Source organism: Podarcis bocagei (assembly GCF_964188305.1).
Source record: "Podarcis bocagei genome assembly, chromosome: 13".
Lineage (NCBI taxonomy): Eukaryota > Metazoa > Chordata > Lepidosauria > Squamata > Lacertidae > Podarcis > Podarcis bocagei.
In genome coordinates, this window is record NC_138138.1 from 47,004,122 (window position 1) to 47,027,588 (window position 23,467).

At 46.5% G+C, this 23,467-nt stretch overlaps 1 protein-coding gene across 2 annotated transcripts in view; it reads left to right on the plus strand.

Annotated features, from left to right (window-relative positions):
* Positions 1-11,706: 11,706 nt before the first annotated feature.
* The window catches only part of RPGRIP1 (RPGR interacting protein 1), a 35,356-nt gene continuing 23,595 nt past the window's right edge, over positions 11,707-23,467 (plus strand). Inside the window, exons 1-8 of one of the 2 annotated variants that reach the window (XM_081167708.1) lie at positions 11,707-11,809; positions 14,446-14,505; positions 15,563-15,701; positions 17,175-17,482; positions 19,743-19,842; positions 20,851-20,976; positions 22,318-22,423; positions 23,438-23,461. In XM_081167708.1, the coding sequence (XP_081023834.1) occupies positions 11,722-11,809; positions 14,446-14,505; positions 15,563-15,701; positions 17,175-17,482; positions 19,743-19,842; positions 20,851-20,976; positions 22,318-22,423; positions 23,438-23,461 (951 nt within the window). In that variant the 5' untranslated portion in view covers positions 11,707-11,721. The remainder of the gene's footprint in view (positions 11,810-14,445; positions 14,506-15,562; positions 15,702-17,174; positions 17,483-19,742; positions 19,843-20,850; positions 20,977-22,317; positions 22,424-23,437; positions 23,462-23,467) is intronic. The other variant, XM_081167709.1, reaches the window with a different exon arrangement.

The following is a 23,467-nucleotide window of genomic DNA, read 5'->3' on the forward strand; positions in this document are numbered from 1 at the left end:
CCAAAAAAGGTTGGGAAACACTGCTTTAGAACTGCCTATTGTTCTTTTTTTTGGAAGAGAGGCTCAGCTGTGCAGGCAGCAACAGCTCCTCTGAACTCCTAAAAAAGAAAAAAGCAGGCCCCAACTGTGCTATACGTTTAGCTCCTGGGATCTGCAGTTTCCAAGCGTTGGTGGTACAGTCATACCTCAGGTTACAGATGCTTCAGGTTGCTTTTTTTGGGTTATGGACTGCCGAAACCTAGAAGTACCGGAACGGGTTACTTCCGGGTTTCGGTGGTCTTGCATGTGCAGAAGCGCCAAATCACAACCCCCGTGTGCGCAGATGCGCAGCTGTGGGTTGCGAATGTGCATCCTGCACGGATCAAGTGCGCAACCCGAACGTCCACTGTATAGTGGTTAGCATAGCTGCTTTAAGAGTGCAGGTCAGTTCTGTGTCCAGGGCAGCTGTCTACCAGCTCCATCTGGTACGCAGCTGAGACCTTACTTTCTCGCAGACCGTCTTGCCAGAGTGGTGCATGCTCTGGTTATCTCCTGCTTGGACTACTGCAATGTGCTCTACGTGGGGCTACCTTTGAAGGTGACCCAGAAACCACAACTAATCCAGAATGTGGCAGCTAGACTGGTGACTGGGAGTGGCCACCAAGACCATATAACGTTGGTCCTGAAAGACCTACATTGGCTCCCAGTATGTTTCCGAGTACAATTCAAAGTGTTACTGCTGACCTTTGAAGCCCTAAATAGCCTCGGCCCAGTATACCTGAAGGAGCGTCTCCACCCCCATCATTCAACCATCATTAACTGAGGTCCAGCTCCAAGGGCCTTCTAGCGGTTCCCTCACTGCGAGAAGTGAGGTTATAGGGAACCAGGCAGAGGGCCTTCTCGGTAGTGGCACCTGCCCTGTGGAACGCCCATCAGATGTCAAGAAACCACTATCTGACTTTTAGAAGACATCTGAAAGCAGCCCTGTTTAGGGAAGTTTTTAATGTTTGATGTTTTCTCATGTTTTCTAATATTCTGCTGGGAGCTGCCCAGAGTGGCTGGGAAAATGCAGCCAGATGGGCGGGGTATAAATAATAAATTATTATTATTATTATTTGTTGTTGTTTAGTCGTTTAGTCGTGTCTAAATCTTCGTGACCCCCTGGACCAGAGCACGCCAGGCACTCCTATCTTCCACTGCCTCCCGCAGTTTGGTCAAACTCATGTTGGTAGCTTCGAGAACACTGTCCAACCATCTTGTCCTCTGTCGTCCCCTTCTCCTTGTGCCCTCCATCTTTCCCAACATCAGGGTCTTTTCCAGGGAGTCTTCTCTTCTCATGAGGTGGCCAAAGTATTATTATTATTAGTGTCGTGCTAATAATGCCAAAAGTTGCAGGTTTGATCCCTGTATAGGACAGCTGCATATTTCTGCATTGTGGGGATGGGACCAGCTGATCCTCAGGGTCCCTTCCAATTCTACAATTCTATGAATGTTTTGGTTCAATGTGTCTTTAGGATATACGGTATTATTTACGTTTATGTACCACCTGCGCATAGGATGGAGGGGCTGTTTGCAATTAACACAGAGCTTGCCGACCGCATAACTGGCACAAAGAACCCTTGTTATCTCAGTTCGTGGAAGAAGGTGCTGTTTGGTCTCCAGACTACTGCTCGGTCCCAAAAAACCTCATCCTCGTGCTCTTTCCTTGTATCTCATTACTCTTCCTATATTTAGTACTGTAGAAGTGTGGGTTTGTTTTAATACTTTTGTATCCCACCTTTCCGCCAGGGAGCTCAAGGTGGCATACATAATTCTCCTTCTCCTGATTTTATCCTTGAGACAACCATATGAAGTAGGCTAGGCTGAGAGAGGCAGTGATTGGTCAACAGTCATCTAGTGAGCCTCACAGCTTAGTGGAGATTTGAACCCTGGTCTCCCAGGCCCTAGCGTGACACTCTAACCACTGTGCCACACTAGCTTTGCCAGTTTGTTCCATCTTTGTTTTTCTCATGACATCAACTGACTCCCATTCTGACAACTGACTTTTGTTTCCTTGCTTTCCCCCCTCTTTTTCCTTTGCTTCTAGGAACAAGCAAGGAGCCATGCGGCTAGTCCATGGCTCCCAACCACAAGAAAAACCAAGTGAACTGAATATCTCCAAAAGAGAGACTTTACAGCCTGCATCTTCGCACGATTCTTTTTGTAAGGAAACCCAGTTATTTCCTTTCAGTCGTTCAGAACCCTTTTTCATCTTTATTTCACCGATGGAGACTTGTTTGCTGCAACGTCTGAAACTGTGAGCAGAACTTTTGTCTATTTGCTGAGCTAAGTGTCTGTGGTGTATTCTAGCGTAAGTATTTTTCTGGGGAACGTTTGTTTAAAGGTGGATGAGGGCAGATGGAAATCTAACCCAAGTTTTAATGTGCTTGGAACGATCGCCATATTGCTATCTCTGCTACAAGAGAGTAATGAATCTCTCTTCCAGACCTCTCTCCCTAGCAGAGGCAGGCAGGCTTTCGTCTCACAAACGGCAACCGGAGGTCCACACAGCCAGAAAAGTACAACCTTCAAAGTCAGCTTCTCCTTTTCGCGTGCAGTAAAAGTAATCTCAAACCACAGTTCATAGTCACATCTGTGTTCAGTAAAACGAAAATTTCCACCAAACATCAGTCACATTTTGAACATCAAGGTGACATTTCAGTTCCCAATACGCACGTAACCCCTTCCAAAACTCAAACCCACCCAAAGCTGAAATAAAAATCCGCAAGCAGCTTCCGAGTGAAATGCGCCACAGTTAATTTGAAGCCACCAAATGAAAAGCTGCGTTCGTAATTATTTTGTAATCAACAACACAGCCCCAGTCTCAGCAGAGACAGTTCAACAAAGGACAGGCATGAAGCCCACATAGACAGTGTTAATAGTCCTCAATTCAGAAGCTGCAAAATAAGGAGGACCATTTTGCAATCGCACGCATACACTCATTTATCAATGTTCCTCTTAGCCAAAATTAACTAGGGCCAAGTGAGACAAAGGCAGGCAAATAAATGAACACATTCATCGATGCCCCTCATAGACGTAAATTAATCCCGGCCTTCACCTCTCATAATCTGATTTAATCAGCCGTCTTCAAAGGGTTCAAAGCACTTTTTCCCCCTAAGCCCTGATGCTCTGTTGCTTCGGATGGTGAGACAGGAAGGGAAGGAAGTATGTGAATCAGAGCATCCTTGGTAACTACCATGGCAGCAGATGCTCCAAAAGGCATGGTTTTTCAGTGCACCTTAGGGGAAATTAAAACAACAGCACAACATCAACAACATAGAAAGAGATGATAAAGCCGTGGTCTCGCGGGAGCCACCAGGTGACTCGCGAGAGAGCATGGCTCCTAAAAATGGGATGTCCCGCTTAAATCAGGACAGTTGAGGGATATGTGTATGGAGAACCCCTGGCCTGGGGGTCCAGTCTGGCCCTCCAGGTCTCTCTTTCTGGCCCTGGGAGGATCTCTTTAGGCCACACCCCTTTCTCAGCCCTTCATTGTACCCTCCTTGAGGGTTTTTTGCCTGGCTAGAACATACGTTGCTTCTCTCACTTTGGCTTCTAGCCCTGTCCAGTGGGATGGATCCCTACAGAAGGTTAACTGGAGGGAATGTGGTCCTCAGGTGGGAAAGGGTTGCCCATACCTGCTGTAAGGACACTCAGTATTATCCCCCCCCCCCCGCCACAATATTGCAGGTGTTGATTGCTTGGTATGAGAGAAAGCAGCCTGCTAGAGAGGCTACCTGCTGAGTGCATGACCCAGGTGAGATTTAAACAAGGAACTGCCTGGTCCCTGGATTTTTGTCTCCCTGGGGCAGTGGGCAGTTCAGACCAGGCCGCCACTTTGCTGAAATTCCTGGAGGGGATCATACTTGCGCCACCTTGGGTCCCATGTTGGAAGGAAGTTGGGGTGTAATAAATGCATGAAAATAAATCCAAATCAAACAATACATGAATAATAATGATAATAAAATGCCCCCTATCTAACTGGGCTGCCCTAGCCACTCTGGGTGACTCCCAAATCAACATTAAAAACACAATAAAACACCAAAAGTTAAAAACTTCTCTAAACAGGGCTGCCTTCGCATGTCTTCTAAAAGTCAGGCGGTTGTTTGTTTCCTTGACATCTGATGGGAGGGCATTCCACAGGGAGGGGGCCACTACTGAGAAGGCCCTTTGCCTGGTTTCCTGTACAGTTGTACCTCAGGTTAAGAACTTAATTCGTTCCGGAGGTCTGTTCTTAACCTGAAACTGTTCTTAACCTGAAGCACCACTTTAGCTAATGGGGCCTCCTGCTGCTGCTGCTGCGCCGTCGCTGCACGATTTCTGTTCTCATCCTGAAGCAAAGTTCTTAACCCGAGGTACTATTTCTGGGTTAGCAGAGTGTGTAACCTGAAGCGTATGTAACCTGAAGCATATGTAACCCGAGGTACCACTGTAACTTCCCTCCTCGCAATGAGGGGACCGCCAGAAGGCCCTCGGCGCTGGACCTCAGTGTCCGGGCTGAACGATGGGGGTGAAGATGCGCGTTCAGGTATACAAGTGGTCTCTCCCCTTTTGCTCTAACACCCCAAGTCTCTTTGCCCACCCTGACTTGCTTTTCAAGTCTTCTGTGAGGTGGAAAGTGAGGGATTAATTGCTGGCATGTTAACTGGGTGGCCAACAGCTTGCCCATCTCTCCATCCTTCTATTGCCCAAAGTACCCTTTCTCCTCCTCCTCCTCCTCCTCCTCCTCCTCCTCCTCCTCCTTGACCCATTAATGAGCTTAGGGAGGCCAGGATTACCAAAGGGATTTCGTCCTTCCCTTCTGGGCAGCGTCTGCCTAACATGACTCACCAAGAAACCGAAATACGGAACCATCGAGAAGGCAGCCTCTTAAGAGGTGCGGAAGGCGAAAGCAAACTGGGGCAAAAGCGTCGGAGGGATTGGATAGAGCGCAAAGCCCCATCTCCGTCTCGGCCTGTATAAGCGTGAGCTGGAATCTGATTAATTTCAATATCCGGAGAGGGAATTTAAAATCACAGCATGGTTTGGGGCGGGGAGCAGAGAGGAGAAGGTGACAGACAACAGAAGAATTTCTGCCGTGGCAGGTTCATTCCTCTGCATCTTCAGGTTGGGCTGAAAGAGACGTCTGCCTGAAATCCTAGAGCAGGCACCCCCAAACTTGGCCCTCCAGATGTTTTGGGAGTACAATTCCCATCATCCCTGACCACTGGTCCTGTTAGCTAGGGATGATGGGAGTTGTAGTCTGAAAACATCTGGAGGGCCGAGTTTGGGGGTGCCTTTCCTAGAGAGATGCTTCTAAGCAGGGGCAGGTGGACTTCGACCTTACAAGATCTTATTTGGGCTTATTCTCCCGAAAACCCTGAGGCCCATCAGCCACAACCCGAGTGGCTGGGGCAACGCAGTCAGATGGGTGGGGTATAAATAGTAAATATATCATCATCATCATTATTATGGAATAGGACATCTCTATTTTCATCGGCGAAGTGCTGGAGGGTATGTCTGTCTAACTAAGGGTACATTCAGATGTGGGAATATCGGGTTAGTTTTGCTGATTATACTGCTTCCACCCAGATTTCTAATGCTCCTTTCACACTGCAGGATGTGTTGTGTTACGTAATTGTGGCTTTTTGACAGATATAGCAGTGCATCATGCTAAATTTCTTTCACACCAGTAGGTGTGGGGGTGGTGTAACAACAATAAACACCATTGGACGATGTCACCGCTCACCTACGCTTTTCACACATGCGTGTTTCTGTTCCGTCATGGTTCCCCCATGAAAATGGCAGGAAAAACGTGTATGCTGGTATACTGCCCCAAATTTTGTCCCTTCGTTCCTGCGATTTTTTCCCAATTGGGGGGGCTGCAAATGGATTTTTTTCTGGAATCAGATAACACAGAACTGAATGCTAAATGCATGCAATATTCTCTTGGTTTTTCTGGAATGGACTTTGACATCAAGTGAAAGCTCACATATAATGTGGAAATTAAGCAGCAGGGAAGCGTCAGGGAATTGGAATACAGTGGTACCTCGGGTTAAGTACTTAATTTGTTCTGGAGGTCCGTTCTTAACCTGAAACTGTTCTTAACCTGAAGCACCACTTTAGCTAATGGGGCCTCCTGCTGCCGCCGCGCCGCCGGAGCCCGATTTCTGTTCTTAGCCTGAAGCAAAGTTCTTAACCTGAAGCACTATTTCTGGGTTAGCAGAGTCTGTAACCTGAAGCATATGTAACCTGAAGCGTATGTAACCCGAGGTACCACTGTACTGTAAACTGCCATGTGAAAGCAGACTAACTCAGGCTCATTAATTTCTGCTCACCTTCTCTGAACAGGGCAGAATTAGAGACACCCTTCGTTTTTTCTTCCCCTCAGAAACTGTTATCAGCCATTTATTGTCTACCTTTGCAAATCTCCCATAAACGATGTAAATGTCTTTTGAGTTGTTCAGAGCCTGCCATCAGCAATGCAAATGTTTCGTGTTATAACAAAGTGTGCGTGCACTTCTTGTGTGAAATTTTGCCCCCTTTCCATTCTTCCAGAGTCCTTTAAAAGGTTTGCATAGTCCAATGTGCCCACCTAAATTTGCCCAACAAAAAGGATCATTTACCTAATTCCAGACAAGAAGCTACGCTAGCTTGTTGCATCAAAACAGCAGAGCTTTGTGTCACCTGAGAGACTCACAGTGCAATCCTATACACCAGAGTTACATCCACAATGTGTGTTTAAAGCACTCTATTGCCTCTTTAAACAGTGATGGCTCCCCCCAAAAGAATTCTGGGAGCTGTAGCTTGTTAAGCACAATGAGAGTAGTTGGGAGACGCCAATTCTTCTTACAGAGCTACAATTCCCAGAGTTCAGTGGGAATTGAGATTGATACCACTCTATTCTACCTTGGTCAGACCACAACTGGAATACTATGTCCAGTTCTGGGTGCCAAAATTTAAGAAGGATCTTTACAAGCTGGAACGTGTGCAGAGCAGGGCGACTGAGATGATCAAGGGCATGGGTAGGCAAACTAAGGCCCGGGGGCCAGATCCGGCCCAATTGCCTTCTAAATCTGGCCCATGCACGGTCCGGGAATCAGCGTGTTTTCACATGAGTAGAATGTGTGCTTTTATTTAAAATGCATCTCTGGGTTATTTGTGGGGCATAGGAATTCGTTCATCCCCACCCCAAAAAAATATAGTCCGGCCCCCCACAAGGTCTGAGGGACTGTGGACTGGTCCCCTGCTGAAAAAGTTTGCTGACCCCTGGTGAAGGGCCTAGAAACCAAGCCTTATGAGGAGCGGTTGAGGGAGTTGGGTATGTTTAGCCTGGAGAAGAGGAGACTGAGGGGAGATATGATAGCCATCTTCCCATATCATAAAGGCTGTCATGTGGAAGATGGAGTAAGCTTGTTTTCTCCTGCTCTGGCAGGTGGGACCCGAACCAATGGCTTCAGGTTACAAGAAAGGAGTTTACAACTCAACATCAGAAATTTCTGACAGTAAGAGCTGTTTGACAGTGGAACAGACTCCCTCAGTAGGAGGTGAACTCCCTTTCCTTGACCTCAAACTTGACATGAGCCAACAGTGCGACGCGGCAGCTAAAAAAGCCAATGCAATTCTGGACTGCATCAATAGGAGTATAGCATCTAGATCAAGGGAAGTAATAGTGCCACTGTATTCTGCTCTGGTCAGACCTCACCTGGAGTACTGTGTCCAGTTCTGGGCACCACAGTTCAAGAAGGACACTGACAAACTGGAACGTGTCCAGAGGAGGGCAACCAAAATGGTCAAAGGCCTGGAAACGGTGCCTTATGAGGAACGGCTAAGGGAGCTGGGCATGTTTAGCCTGGAGAAGAGGAGGTTAAGGGGTGATATGATAGCCATGTTCAAATATATAAAAGGATGTCACATAGAGGAGGGAGAAAGGTTGTTTTCTGCTCCAAACTACAAGAAAGAAGATTCCACCTAAACATTAGGAAGAACTTCCTGACAGTAAGAGCTGTTCGACAGTGGAATTTGCTGCCAAGGAGTGTGGTGGAGTCTCCTACTTTGGAGGTCTTTAAGCAGAGGCTTGACAACCATATGTCAGGAGTGCTCTGATGGTGTTTCCTGCTTGGCAGGGGGTTGGACTCGATGGCCCTTGTGGTCTCTTCCAACTCTATGATTCTATAATTCTATGATTCCTCGGCAGATTTTAAGCAGAGGCTGGATGACCATCTTGTCCTGGATGCTTTTGTTGAGATTCCTGTATTACAAGGGGCTGGACTGGATGACCCCCGGGGTCCCTTCCAACTCTACGATTCTGTTATTGTGAAACTATTCTGGGAAGCATCTGTGAGTCGGGAGACGTGGAGGACATTCAACGCTGTTTGTTACGATGCCCTTTATATACATCCCCTCGACAAAAAATCCTCGATTCCATCCTTTGCTCTCTTTCCAACCAAACTCCTCTTGAGCAAATCTCTATTTTACTGGCTGGCAATAATGCATTTATGACTGCACGGGCTGCAACATTTGCCTTGGCTGCAAGTAAGTTGAGAGCTAGGCACCAAGACAAGTATCATAAGGGGGAGTGTGAGACGTGGAGTGCTTAACTTATGCAACAGGGATCTTTGCATTTTTGTATGTTTGCTTTGCTGCTGTTGTTGTTCAGTTTTAAATCAGTTATTTGTATCTAACGCGTTGTGACCAATTGTAACGGCTTATAGGGTAAATGTAAAGGGACCCTTGACCATTAGGTCCAGTCGTGACCGACTCTGGGGTTGCAGCGCCCATCTCGCTTTATTGGCAGAGGGAGCCGGCGTACAGCTTCCGGGTCTTGTGGCCAGCATGACTAAGCTGCTTCTGGCAAACCAGAGCAGCGCACGGAAACGCCGTTTACCTTCCCACCAGAGCGGTACCTATTTATCTACTTGCACTTTGACAGGCTTTCAAACTGCTAGGTTGGTGGAAGAGGGGCTGAGCAACGGGAGCTCACCCCGTCGCGGGAATTTGAACCGCCGACCTTCTGATTGGCAAGTCCTAGGCTCTGTGGTTTAACCCACAGCGCCACCCGCGTAACTTTTGACAGCTTATAGCTTTTAGCAATAAAGATTCATTCATTCATTCACTATCCTGGGAGTTGTAGCTCCAGCTTACAGCTACATCTTATAGGGAAAAGGCCATTGATCAGTGGCAGAGCATGCAGAAGAAATCCAGCTTTTATTCCTGGCATATCCAGGTAGGTTTGAGAGAGATCCTTCCCTGAAACCTGAAAAATGGACTGTTGATCTAACTTGGTATCAGACAGTCTTGGGCTCCCTGAATTTGCCAAATCCTCTTCTAAAGCCATCCAAGTAGGAGGCCATCGCTGTTTCCTGCAGCAACGAGTTCCACAGTTCAACCGTGCACTTTTACAGCTCCTCCAGACAGCAGCAATGTGGTAGCCTTGAGGATGTGGAGCAGAACAACTAAAAAAAGAAATCGGAATAAATCAAACCACTGATGCACTGTTGTTCCGTCAAAGACATGTTGCAGAAGACACCGGCGATAAAACGCAAGTGTGGCGTGCCCGTAAAGACGGGAACTGAAAACATAACAGCCTGGACTGAGCTCTTTCTGACAGATGGCAAGAGGTTTTAGTGGGAGGGGAGAGAAAATCCGCAGTTGCTCTTGCAGGACTGTGTGGGTGGCGAGATCAAGTGCTTCTTCCAGGCCGTGGCAGCTGGGCAGGGGGGGGGGGGAGATGGAAGAGGCCAGATTAAGAAACAGAGTGCAGTTATTTCCGCTTCAAGCGAGTGGCTGCAGAGGCAGCTTCAAAAGCATCCAGAGGCGGGAGAGGCCTTGATCTTCAACAAAGTCTCAAAGGATGCTTCGAAGATCGCCATTTTGGGGAAAGGATTCAGCCACACACTGGCCAATTTGGGCTGTGCAATTAAAGTTGATTGGGAACTCTAGTGAAGCAAACCTGCCTTCCAAAAGAAAAGGAAAATATGGACCTTTTTTTGCAACGGATGGGGGAAATGTACCTGAAAGCATGGGAAAGCAACTGCTTGAGACGATGTTGCATCACCTCCTTTGGCAAACAAATTCAGAGTGAAGGCTCTGTAAATCACAGGTGTTCTCTAGCTCTCTGCAGACAGGTGGTCTGGGAGCAACCTCAGGTCCAGAAAACCTCTCTCTCCCTCTCTCCCGTTGAACTCTATCTCTTTGTCAATACGGGGCTGTGTTTTCCACTAAAATGAGTATGCATTTCTTTATGAAAAGGAAATATCTAGCTTGCCTTCCCACTATAAACAAAGTGGATTCTATCGAAACTTTAAAGGGCTTAGCCTTAGAGAAGGCTGCATAGCTCAGTGGCAGAGCATCCGCTTTGCATTCGTAAGGTCCCAGGTTCAATCCCCGGCGTCTCCAGGTAGGACTGGGAACGCTCCATGTCTGAAATCCCTGGAGAGCTGCTGCCAGTCAGTGTGGACTGTACTGAGCTGGATAGACCCAACTGGCTGATTTGTTTGTTATGGGGCAGCTACCTCTGTTTCCTAAACACAGCAGACTGAAACCACACTACAGTGATACAGTACCAGCAGGTGCCGTGGCAATCAGAAAAATCAATAAAAACAGGCACACATGGCTGCTAAGGAAATGTTTGCGTCGTGTGGTTAACAAGGAAGGTCTCAGGCATGTCCTTTTCTACAGCAGGGATCATAGAATACACTCTAAGTTAACTTTAGAGCATAGAATCGCAGAGTCAGAAGGGACCACAAGGATAATCTAGTGCACAGGTTTCCACCCTTTTTGAGCCCACGGCTCCCTTTACCAACGTCATTCTTTCTGCAGCACCCTCAGGAGCCCAGATGCCTGCAGAAGTGGCAGTGTCTCGCCCCTTTCAGAACAACCTGCCTTGTGGAGTCCCCCCCCCCCCAGCCTCCTCTCCTCTCCCCTCTCCTTGGGAGTCCTCCGGACAGCCGCTGCCCCTGATCTCTGAGCTGCACCCCTCTCCTGCCCCAAAGAGAGGTGCCTCCTCACACTGCCCCACAGGGGCCTGAGAAGAGGATATTCCCAACCTTAGTGGCCCAACAGAGACTGGCCAAAGGTGAATGTGAGGCCAGCACTTTACCTTGGGAGGCGGCAGGGTCAAAAGTGGGCACTCAACTTCCAGGCAGGCCTTGCACACAGCAAGCACAAGAAAGGCCAGCACTTGCCCGCCTCTCACTATTCTCCTTTCCCAACAGCAGGCACTGGTGGACTGGGCTCCCTCTCCTGCTTGCTTGCTCACTCTGAGGCCACCTCAGCTCCTGGCAACCAGCACCCCCTGGCCAGCTCCAGAGGCACCATTCGCCTGCGAAGCTTGTAGCCAGGGCTGCTGCAACAAACAGCTGTGCAAGCCTTTGGGAGGCAGAGACATGAGAGGGCATCAGGGGAGGGAAGGAAGGAAAGAGGGACAGAGGCCAGTGTTGCCCACGGCACCCCTGACCATCGTTCAAGGCACCCCAGGGTGCCACGGCACACTGGTTGAAAACCACTAATTTAGTCCATCCTTCTGCAATGCAGGAATCTTTTGACCAAAGCAGGGATTGATCTCACGACTCTAGAATCCCAAGGTATGTGCTGGGGTTCTTGAAACCTTTCACCACTTGGAGTCTGGGGTGTGCCTAAGGAAGCCGCCGTGTTCCTTCCAAAGCTCTCTTCCTAAGTCCCATCTTTGTTATTTCAGCTTTGTTCCAGGCCTCCTTCCCAGCCATGTCGCTGCTTGTGTTGGACGAAACAGCAGGCGATCTGCCAGTCCGAGACACCAACCAGAAGCCCTCTGTGATTGCGGCTATACAAGGTCAAAATTTGGTTGGGGAGGAGTGGTTTTTTTAGGGCATTTGCTACAATAGTTGTGTTGCTCACTCTGAAACTTTCATAAACAGAACCGCAAATGGAATTCAGATTCCGTGTCAGGAAAAGTTTAATTCTGCAACTGGAATAAATTATGTAAATCCGCATCGATTTGATCATTTTGGGTTGTTATTACCACAGTCATGCAAAGGGGTAAACTTTGCAGGATACTGAAATTCCACCACTTCTTGACCCATGAATTTCCTGATCTGTCCCCTCTTGTATATCTCATTCAGTTTAATCATATTTCGACAGATTGTCTTTGCGGCCCAAAGGACTAGCAACTTTTCTTCCTTGCTTCCCCTGCTTAAATTCCTTAAATACTGCATTCTGACATTTCCACAGTGCAATACCAGAAATTGAAGGTGTCCTTTGCTGCACAGATAATATTTGCAAAGAGTGTGGTGCAATGTGAAACTCAGGTTGAAATTCTCTCAGTTTCACTTTTGGTCCTGCCTTTCCAAAACTTGATGCAAGCTCCCTTCAAGACGTTTGAGCTGTGTGCAAGCAGAGCATGAACATGTAGGTGTATAGTGATGAATTCAGGGCTATAGCTCAGTGGGAGAGCATCTGCTTTGCATGCAAAAGGTTCCAGAGTCAATCCCTGGCATCTTTAGGTAGGGCCAGGAGAGTCTGGAACCCTGAAGAGCAGTTGCTGGTCAAGGTAGATAAATGGTGCAATTGTTTGGTTCAGCACAAGGCAGCTTCCTATGTTGCTGTGTTTCTAGAATTGGAAGGAAGGTTCTTTGAAAAAAGGGCTCAGAAACTCCCTCATAGCTGGACAGGCTAAGAGGGTATGGCCCTACAGGGTAAAGGGACTCCTGACCATTAGGTCCAGTCACTGACAACTCTGGGGTTGTGGCGCTCATCTCACTTTATTGGCCAAGGGAGCCGGCGTACAGCTTCCGGGTCATGTGGCCAGCATGACTAAGCCGCTTTTGGCGAACCAGAGCAGCGCACGGAAACTCCGTTTACCTTCCCGCCGGAGCAGTACCTATTTATTTACTTGCTCGTGCTTTTGAACTGCTAGGTTGGCAGGAGCAGGCACCAAGCAACAGGAGCTCACCCCATCGCTGGGATTTGAACCGCTGACCTTCTGATCGGCAAGCCCTAGTCTCTGTGATTTTAACCCACAGCGCCACCTGCGTCCCTTTCCCTACAGGGTACCCTTATGCAAAAAGAGGGTTGGTAAATAAAGACAAACCCACTTTCTTTTGTGGCATGCCAAGAAGTATAGCGGGGGGGGGGGGAATAGTCTACCGTGGCAGTGGCAGCGCAATACTTTCCTTGCCCTGGCTGCTGGCAACCCACATTACGACACTGTGCCCGCCGCCCCCATCTCTGAGCTGTGCAAGATTCCAGGGGTTCCAGTCGCTCACCCAGGGTTTGTGTTTCCTCCTGAGAATATGAGGCACAGCGGACCCTGTGGTGTCTTTAGAATAACCGTATTTTTCGCCCCATAGGACGCACCGGCCCATAGGACGCATCAAGTTTTTTGGGGGGGAAATAAAGGGGGGGGAATTATTTTTCCCCCAGGCGCTTGTGGGGCCGGCAGCGGGGAGAAGCGCTCTTCTCCCCGCCGCCCACCTTCAGATCAGGTCCGGGGGCAGTGGGAAGATGTGCTGCGCCTCCCCACTGTCCCCGGAGCTTGCAGGGCTGGCGGCGGGGTCTCCCCGCCGTCAGCCTCCAAACCACTTCGGGAGACAGGGGATGGCAGCGTTCCGCCTCCCTCTGTCCCCCGACCTTGTGGGGCTGGCGCTGGGGCTCTCCTGAAGCCTGAAGAGCGAGAGGGGTCGGTGCGCACCGACCCCTCTCGCTCTCCAGTCTTCAGCGAAAGCCTGCATTCGCCCCGTAGGACGCACACACATTTCCCCTTCATTTTTGGAGGGGGAAAAGTGCGTCCTATAGGGCGAAAAATACGGTATATGGTTTATTTATGCGTAGGTGCAACCTGAGTCTACGCTGTACAGGATCACAGCATCAGCACACACACCCAAAAGGTGTTGCTTTTCCCATAGACCCAGAAGCCTTGGATTCCAGCAGAAATCAGACATGGTTCTCTTGCCTCCACCTTCTAGCTCACGTAACTCAAAACTCCTTTGTTTTTCTAACTATCAGCAAGCTGAGGGAGAGAGGCTCCCACCCATTTGTCATCTGGCACAGAGTTGCTTCCTTTGTTATCGTAACAACCCCAACGTAGGTCATTACCTCACCAGGAAGCTAGCCTGGCTATTCCAGGAATTTGAATCCTTGCTTAGATTACAACACTTCCTGGATGCAGGAATTCGAAGGAGGCCCCCGCGTATATCCTACCTGCCCCAAACTCTTATTACTATGTTGTTATGCAGTGGGTTTGTCTGTGCAATTCTTTCCTTGGTCTCCTCCTCTCCATGCATAAACCCATGTTCTTTATGCAAGAATGGCTTTATCTATTGATAACTCTACTCTGTATTGTTTTTAATATTCGGTTGGAAGCTGCCCAGAGTGGCTGGGGAAACCCAGCCAGATGGGCGGGGTATAAATAATAAATTATTATTAAATTATTATATTATTATCTCTATCTCCAAACCCCCTTTCCTCCAGATGTGTCATCTTCTGCTGTCCTCCCTGCCAAATCCCAAGGGTTGAAAACATGGATGAAAGGTAGGCAAGGTCATGAAATTCACTGTCTTTATGCGTCGTATCAAACTTTTCACATAACCACTCCCTCTAATAGCAAACCCAAATGGTGCGTGCCAAGAAAAATTGAGATGAAGCAGGAATACTGAGAAACAAGATGGAAGTGTCCGCCTGACTGGGGAACTTTGAGGTTTCTAGAAGTACATATTAACTAGGGTTGCCATATCTCAAAAGTGAAAATCCGGACAACAACGTTGTTGAAGCCTTTTTTGGCAAGTTTTTGAACTATTTTTTAAAGAAGGTCACCCAAAACAACTCTGCCAACATGGGTTGCCATACGCCCGGATTTCCCCAGACATTTCCCCGATTTCCACCCGGACACTGCTACCCACAGCGGTACTCAGGGTATGTTCAGGATATTCCGGACATATGGCAACCCTATATTAATCCTCCCCCAACTGTCCAATGAGAATTGAGCATAGTCAGCTGAGCACAGGATGTTGAGTGTGTTGGAAAGGAAAAGGGGAAACTGAGGTGACGATGCCCTACTTCAGCTCTTCATTGCTTGGAGTATCATTGAGGAGAACATGGTTGGCCAACAAGAACCTTGTATCCTTATACATAATAATTCCCATTGTGAAGAGAGCTAGCATTATGTAGTTGGAGTGTTGGGCTAGGACTGGAGAGACCTAAGTTTAAATCCTCCCACAACCATGAAACTCACTGTGGTCTTAGGCCAGTAACTCTCACCACAGCTATTTTTAGGAGCAGACAGCCCAGGTGGCTACCTGGAGCCCTGGACTCTGGGGGGATGGAGTGCCTGGCCTAGTACAACTAGAGGGTGAAACTTAATTTTGGCAAATGTATTAAAAACCATCAGCTTACAGCCATGTTTGACCTCCACCCAATACACGGTTCTACCCTCCCAGCCTAGTTAACATTTGCAGAATCACCTGCAAAGGCCTGAAGACCGTCATGAATGACGAAATCTACAAGATTTCTGTAGGGGGAGAAACTTCTTCCTTTGTTAACAGGCCACATAGCTGATGATGTTCTTCCCAATTCTTTTGCTGCTCCCCAGCATCAGGTTCACTGGCAAGGACTCGGCGCCAGATCAACCGAGTGAACCGCACAGAGCTAGAGGACGGGTTCTTGCGACTTCACGATGAAAATCTGCTACTTAAAGAGTTTGCCCGGAAGCAAGAGGACAGGATCAAAAGGTATCGGGAGTAGAAGAGGAGTTTGGATTTGATATCCCGCCTTTCACTCCCTTTAAGGAGTCTCAAAGCGGCTAACATTCTCCTTTCCCTTCCTCCCCCACAACAAACACTCTGTGAGGTGAGTGGGGCTGAGAGACTTCAAAGACTAGCCCAAGGTCACCCAGCAGCTGCATGTGGAGGAGCGGAGACGCGAACCCGGTTCCCCAGATTACGAGACTACCACTCTTAACCACTACACCACACTGGCTCTCACACTGGAGTAGCTGATATTAATTTAATTGTCGTCCGTTGTCAGAGTATATTATTGTGCGTTGTCCATTACTCACAATCAACTGACTGATGGTTCAGTTAATTAGTGTTTGAAATCTAATGTCTTGAAGAAATGACTATAGTAAGCTAGAGTTCACACCCAAGACCAGCTTCAATGTGCCAAACAGTAATAAAGAGAATGTTGCTGAGTCTACATAGGTGCCCATTCCCTCACCACTGATCAATCCCAGCCTGTCATCATAGTTCAGAGTAGCCTATCGTCTCTGTAAACCACAGCCCTCTCTCCTCTCCCACTTCCCGACCACCCTAATCTGGGTGGTGGCAGTTGGGTTTTGTGTTATATGTCTAGTTCGGTCGATAGAACTGGAAGTGTTGCATTAATTAAGATCAATTGAGCTGATGCTTTCCTTTGTTCCATGAATGCCTCTGTTCAGTGAAGACTAATGCTACATTCTGCCACCAGGTGTCGCTGTCGTGCTAACTGTGTTCTCTGTGTGCATGCTGAAGCCATGAGCACCATGGTGGCCTCTAGTGGCAGAATGTAAGCATTGCAACACTGCAAATTAAAAAAAAACAAACCAACACGACAGGAAGGGGCTTCAGTCTAATGAGCATTTAGACTAGCCGTTACACAAGTCTTTGCGATAACAGAAAACACATATTCAGATTGCACCATCAACACACCATCTCACATCAGCCATATTTTCCCAAGTCTGATAATAATAATAATAATAATAATAATAATAATAATAATAATAATAATAATAATAATAATTTATTTATACTCCGCCCTGGCTGGGCTTCCCAGCCACTCTGGGCGGCTTCCAACAAAATATTAAAATACAGTAATGCATCAAACATTAAAAGCTTCCCTAAACATGGCTGTCTTCAGATGTCTTCTAAAAGTCTGGTAGTTGTTGTTTTGTTGTTCTTTTTGACATCTGGTGGGAGGGTGTTCCACAGGGCGGGTGCCACTACCGAGAAGGCCCTCTACCTGGTTCCCTGTAACTTAGCTATATCTGGTTACTTCTATCTTTCTTTCTATGACCCCTCTCTGAATCTTTTCCAACATGATTTGGCCTTCTTAAATGGTAGTGCCCAGAACTTGAATCTCAAGCATGGTCCTACAGACACCAATTACAGAGGATGTATTATTTCTTGAGAATGCCAAAACTGGATCTTTCCCTCCCTTTGTTCTATCAGGATGGGAACCAAACTATCAAGGCTCAGCCATGAGCGAATGCAAGTTGACGGGAGACCCGGGAGCTGGATCCGAAGCTCTGGAAGAAACCTGGACTTGGAGGAGGACCTGGAAGGGACTCGGGAGAGGGTTCGGGAACTGGAGAGACGAAATGAGGGTCTACGGAACCGCCTGCTCTTCTACAAGCAGCAGCTCCAGCTGCAGAGTTTGGGTCGATACGGCCCTTACGGCTATGTCTCTCCCAGGGTAGACACAGGACTTCGGCGGGCACACACAGCCGCTGGGCGAGTGCCTGAGAAAGTACGCAAAGGTAAAAAGAGCTTGTGGGGGGTATTGTGTTCATCGGCAGGGAGGTTCTGGGCTGAGCAGTGTTTTTGCAATGTTAAAGGACGCATAATGAGTGTCCGGGACTGGCAGGATGCTGACGGGTGGGCAATAGTTGCACTAATGTACAGGGTATGGGAAAGAAGTAAGACGAATTGAGTACAGGACAGCAAATATGACCTGGCAGGTGTTACTAAAACTCAGTGGGATGATGCAGAAGTCCCAGCAAAAGAAGAATGGATACAAAAACTTATGGGATACACAGAAATGGCATAACATACTGGAAAAATAAGAAATCAAGATAACAAACTTTTTATAAAAGAATGGAAATGGTTTATTGAATATTTACAAATAAATTGTAAATAGATAAGAACACTGGCAGGATTATTGTAATAACCTGCAATTTTATAAGAGTATATATTGAAAGTAGATGAATAAATGAGCAAATTAAGTTAATTTGGATATGCAGAAAATATTAAAAAATCAATTTAAGGAACTGCAGAAAGAGGAGGAAGGAAGCCAAGTTTTGACATGTTAAAATGATTATAAAATTATTGAAATATATAAAATTGAAAATCATACATAAAATATTTTTAAAAAAATAATGATAATAAAAGAAACTTAGTGGGATGATACTCATGACTGGAATGTAGGAATTGAGAGGTATAACCTGTTCAAAAGGAATAGATGAAACAGAAAGGGAGGAGAAGTGGCATTATATGTAAAGGATGTGTACACTTGTGAAGACCCAGAGCATGGAAGGCAGGTTGAGAATATGTGGTTAGATTTGGAGGAGAAGGAAACAACAGTGACTTTGTTGTAGATATCTGCTAAGGACCTCTAAGCCAGGCTGAAGACTTGGATGAGGCCTTCTTGAGCAGATGAACAAACATTCAAAACGGAGAGATGTAGTAGTCCTGGGAGACTTCAACGACCCCAGTACCTCTTGCAACTCAAATTAGGCCAAGAATGCCAGGTCTAACAACCTCTACCACATGTGGTGGACCTGTGGTAGAGTGAAGGGCTTCTGGGAATTAATTTACAATGAACTTAAAAAAATCTTTAAGTACACTTTTCCAAAAAAACCCCCGAAGCCTTTCTACTGGGATTGACAGGGAAGGAAATTAAAAAGAAAGATAAAAATCTTTCTGTATGTCACGACGGCTGCAAGAACTATCTTGGCTCAGAATTAGAAAACAGATGTAATACCTACCATTATGGAATGGCAGGTTAAAATGATGAATTACACAGAACTGGCCAGAGTATCAGGAAAACTACGAGATCAGGACAAACAGAAGTTTCAAGAAAGCTGGAGTAAATATTTGGTGTATATAAGAGACAATTGTAAAAGACACTGGCAGGGTTAGAATAACTCTTAACAGCGTATGGTAAAAATAAAGTTAAATATACAGAATAGGCAATGTTAGAAAATATATGATACTTACCGAAGTGGTGGAGGGAAGTCCGAAGCTCGGCAGAGCTAAAGATAAATATGTGATGAATGTATGTTTAATGAAAAATATTAAAAAAAAATTATTGGGGGAAAAAGAAAAAAGAAGGTCTAAGAAATTCTTCAATTCCCTCGCTGACAATTTCATTTCGCAGAAGGGTGGAAGAAGCAACAAGGTGTCAGCGACTAGCAGTAGGGGTGGGGGGGACTCAGGAGAGGGGGGCAGTGAATTGTGGGAAACCGTACCAGCCAGGAGACAAGAGTCGGAGGCAGGGGAAGCTTTGGAGCTGGAGGTGGGGCGCAGGATGGATCAGAAGAGGAGGAAGAGGCAGTTCAAGCAAGTGGAGGGCCGGGTGCTTCCCCACCCTCTCCTGCACCAATGTCTCCCAGAACCAGGAGGGAGCTAAAGAGAGAAGAGCAGAGGCAGCTTTCACACAGGCACAGTCTCCAGCTGTGTGCGTGCAGCCCATAAACTGAGGGAGAGGGAGTGAGCGTCTGTTGCTGCAACTGTTCCACAGAGCACAGACCTGGGAATAGTTGCCTAGATGCTAGAGTGGTGTGCAGAGTTATTCGAAGCCATAAAAACAACTGTAAGTGTCCACTTTTAACAATAAAGAGTTAGCTATCTTCCATGTGCATTCCTTTGGCCCATGACAGTAGACTTCATTGAAGCAAATCGCGCTGGCTTTTCGTGGACCCTGCTGGTTTTTCTCTGTAGAATGTGCGACCCCAACAGGGCATGGGCTGAGGCGCCTGATGTGTTGCTCGTAATTATTTATATTTTTTGGCCCAGCAGGAATGCGGGTTCAAGGGCCGGCGGTCAGACCAACCCACACAGCTCCTGCCCGCTATGGCGATCACACTTTGGAGGGATCTCGAGTTGAGACGGAGAGACTGTGAGTCTTGCCTGCCCATCCTACCCTCAACCATTTGGCCATTGCGATTTTTTTCTTTTCTTTCGAAATAATTTTTATTTGGTTTTACAAGTATAAAATTATAACAATACAATCATACACATCCACATTTACAGATTCCTCCGAATCTCTGGACTTCCCATCTCCCCTTCATGGTTCCCGTTCTTAAACCTTTTCTGCTGCATCTTTTCTATGTTTTATATACAGTGGTACCTCGGGTTACATACGCTTCAGGTTACATACGCTTCAGGTTACAGACTCCGCTAACCCTGAAATAGTTCTTCGGGTTAAGAACTTTGCTTCAGGATGAGAACAGAAATCGTACTCCAGCGGCGCGGCAGCAGCAGCAAGTCCCATTAGCTAAAGCAGTGCTTCAGGTTAAGAACAGTTTCAGGTTAAGTACGGACCTCCGGAACAAATTAAGTACCGTATTTTTTGCTCTATGAGACTCACTTTTTCCCTCCTAAAAAGGAAGGGGAAATGTGTGTGCGTCTTATGGAGCGAATGCAGGCTGCGCAGCTATCCCAGAAGCCAAGACAGCCAAAGGGATTGCTGCTTTCACTGCGCAGCGATCCCGCTTGCTGTTCTGGCTTCTGAAATTCAGAATATTTTTTTTTCTTGTTTTCCTCCTCCAAAAACTAGGTGCGTCTCGTGGTCTGGTGCGTCCTCAAGAGCAAAAAATAGGGTATTTAACCCAAGGTACCACTGTAATTCCATTGTCTCCATAGTACTTGCTACATTACAAGTGCTATTGTAATCCTGCTAATGTTTTCATCTGCTTACAGTATGTCACTGTTTTATATACATGTCATTATATTGTAAATCACTTTGAGATGGGAAGGAATGACATAAATAAATAAACAAATAAATAAATAAATGAATAAATAACGTTAATGCATGCAAATGTTAACTGGATCATCTCCTCTTCCCATTTTCCCAAGGACAATGAGCTGGAAACGGAGCAACTATTTTTTGTTTTCTTCCTTTCAGTACCCAGAGCCTGGTCCTTGCAGCATTGGAACTGGATCCTGAGTCGCTGAGTTCCACACATGGCAGAGATACGGACCCAGAAAGCGCCCGCTCCCTGCAGCGCCACCTAGAGGTCCAGGAACGCCGGTACAATGCCTGCACAATGCTTCATTCACAATGCTTATTTGGTCCATGTTAAATCAGTCTCTCTAGCTCTTGTTTTAAGGTCTTCTCAACTCTTGTTCCATTTCTCACCAAAACACTTAAATCAAACTTAATCCGTTCCGGAGAGAACTAGTTTCTGGGATGTCAAAGTATATATTTTCGGGCTTGAGTTTAAAACGGGGAAAACCAAACATTACTCGTTGATAAGATATAGAGGTTTGTAAACTGGGAGTCTTGACATGTGTTTTAATCTGAGTTTTGGCTTGTCATTGATCTTAATTATTTTTTGAATGTTGTTTTTCATGGGTTATTACTGATAATTTTATTGTTTTATTTACTGTAAACAGTTTTGAGATTGGGTGTTTTCCTACATGGTACATGTACCTACGTGGTACATGAATTTTGTAAAATAAATTGAACAAACCTTTATTTTAACTTCTTGGTTCATCAGGAACATAAAAATTCAGATACAGTGGTACCTCATACCACATACGCTTCAGGTTACATACACTTCAGGTTACAGACTCCGCTAACCCAGAGATATTACCTCGGGTCAAGAACTTTGCTTCAGGATGAGAACAGAAATTGTGCAGTGGCAGCACGACAGCAGCAGGAGGCCCCATTGACTAAAGTAGTGCTTCAGGTCAAGAACAGTTTCAGGTTAAGAACAGACCTCCGGAACGAATTAAGTACTTAACCCGAGGTACCACTGTATCTGTATGCAATAGCAGAAATGGCTGGAAAGTATTTTGTTACAGCCATGCCCCACCCCCCACCCCAATTTATTAACCTAAAGTAGTTTCCAGCCCTTTTCTTCTCATGAGGGAAGGAGAAAGGAAGGACAGATAAGTGCTGGCCGGTGGATTTCAAATTTAATGCTGGTCTCTTTATCCAACACAGACCTAACAAGACAATCTATTTCTTTTTGATGATTATTTAAAATCTATTTTTATTAATACCAAAAGTTCAGTACAAAGTACCTATTTAAAACACACCAGAATAAAAGAAATACTTTTTAAAAAACTACAGTAATCTAAAGAGGAACAGGGGCAGAAAGAAGAAGGAAAAAAGGGGTGGGGAGAAAAAAGAGAGAAAAAGTAAAGAAAATGGGAAAAGATAAAAAGACTTCCGGTTCTCTGTCCGTCAGCTAAATATAGTATTGACATCCAGCTATTCTATTTTCTATAAGCCAATATTTTTCTTCCAATCTTCAAATCCAGACATTACAAGCTCATTTTCTCTCTTGCAAAAAGTCTGCAAGAAGTTTCCAGTCCTTAATAAATGTCAATAATCAACACCTATTTGTCTGTTTTGCTGTTCCAGAGCCGCCATCCAGGAAAACGTGCAGCTGATTCATCTGCAGAAGCTTCTGAGAGCCAAGAATTCAGAACTGGTGGTAACCAAAGCCCAGTTTGCTGGCTTACAGGAAGTGAGTCCTGCCACGTAGTCAAATGCAGCCCACTGAGTTTCACTCTCTGGCCCCTGGGCTTCTCCCCAAGCCAAACCATTTCACACAGACATACTGCTTATCTTCTGAGCCCTCCCAAGGGATGCAGGCCAGTGGCAACTTGGGGCCGTCAGAGGCAAAAGTGGGTGGGATAATGGATGTACGTTTTGCCTTTGTGCAGTAGGCTACTTCTTACACACACACACACACACACACACACACCTCGCTCTCTTCTCCATCCAAGCAAGGAAGCGGCATTATCAAAATTCTAGGGCAAAATCTAGCAAGGCAAAAACACTTGCGGTTGGGGAAGGAAGCAGTGCTAGTGAAGGCCACATTTGAGCCCTAGACCTAAGGTTCCTCATCCGTGATCTCAACAATATTTTTAGTTGTGAGCTTTACAACGGTTTGTGTTTTTTGCAGATCGTTTTCAGAGTGTTTTTAATAGCTGTTTAGATCCAGCCCAAATTATTTAAAAACAGATTGTGAGGGAATGTGAGGGACCCTGATCCTCACAAACTACTGTTGCACGCACACCACATGACTTCCCCATAAGATTCCTGGGAACTGTTGGACTTCTGGTCCGCTGCAGAGGAGAATGGCGGTGTGCTAAGTGTCGTCCGCGACACAGAGCCGGCAGAAAGGCTTTGAGGGCAGCGATAGAGCTCAGCGCACCCCCCAAAAAAACCCCCACGGGAGAGTGGGGGCCGGACTATTTTTTTTGGGGGGGGGGGAATGAACGAATTCCTATGCCCCACAAATAACCCAGAGATGCATTTTAAATAAAAGGACACATTCTACTCATGTAAAAACACGCTGATTCCCAGACTGTCCACGGGCCGGATTTCGAAGGCGATTGAGCCGGATCCGGGCCTTAGTTTGCCTACCCATGGTATAGAGACTCCGTTTTCCTTCATATATGTGACTTCCGACAAGGAAGGTACTTTTTTCCTCATCCACCCCAATAATCCAGCCCTTTGCTTGCTATTTCTCCAGGCTTACGAGACTCAGCTCCAGCAGGTAACT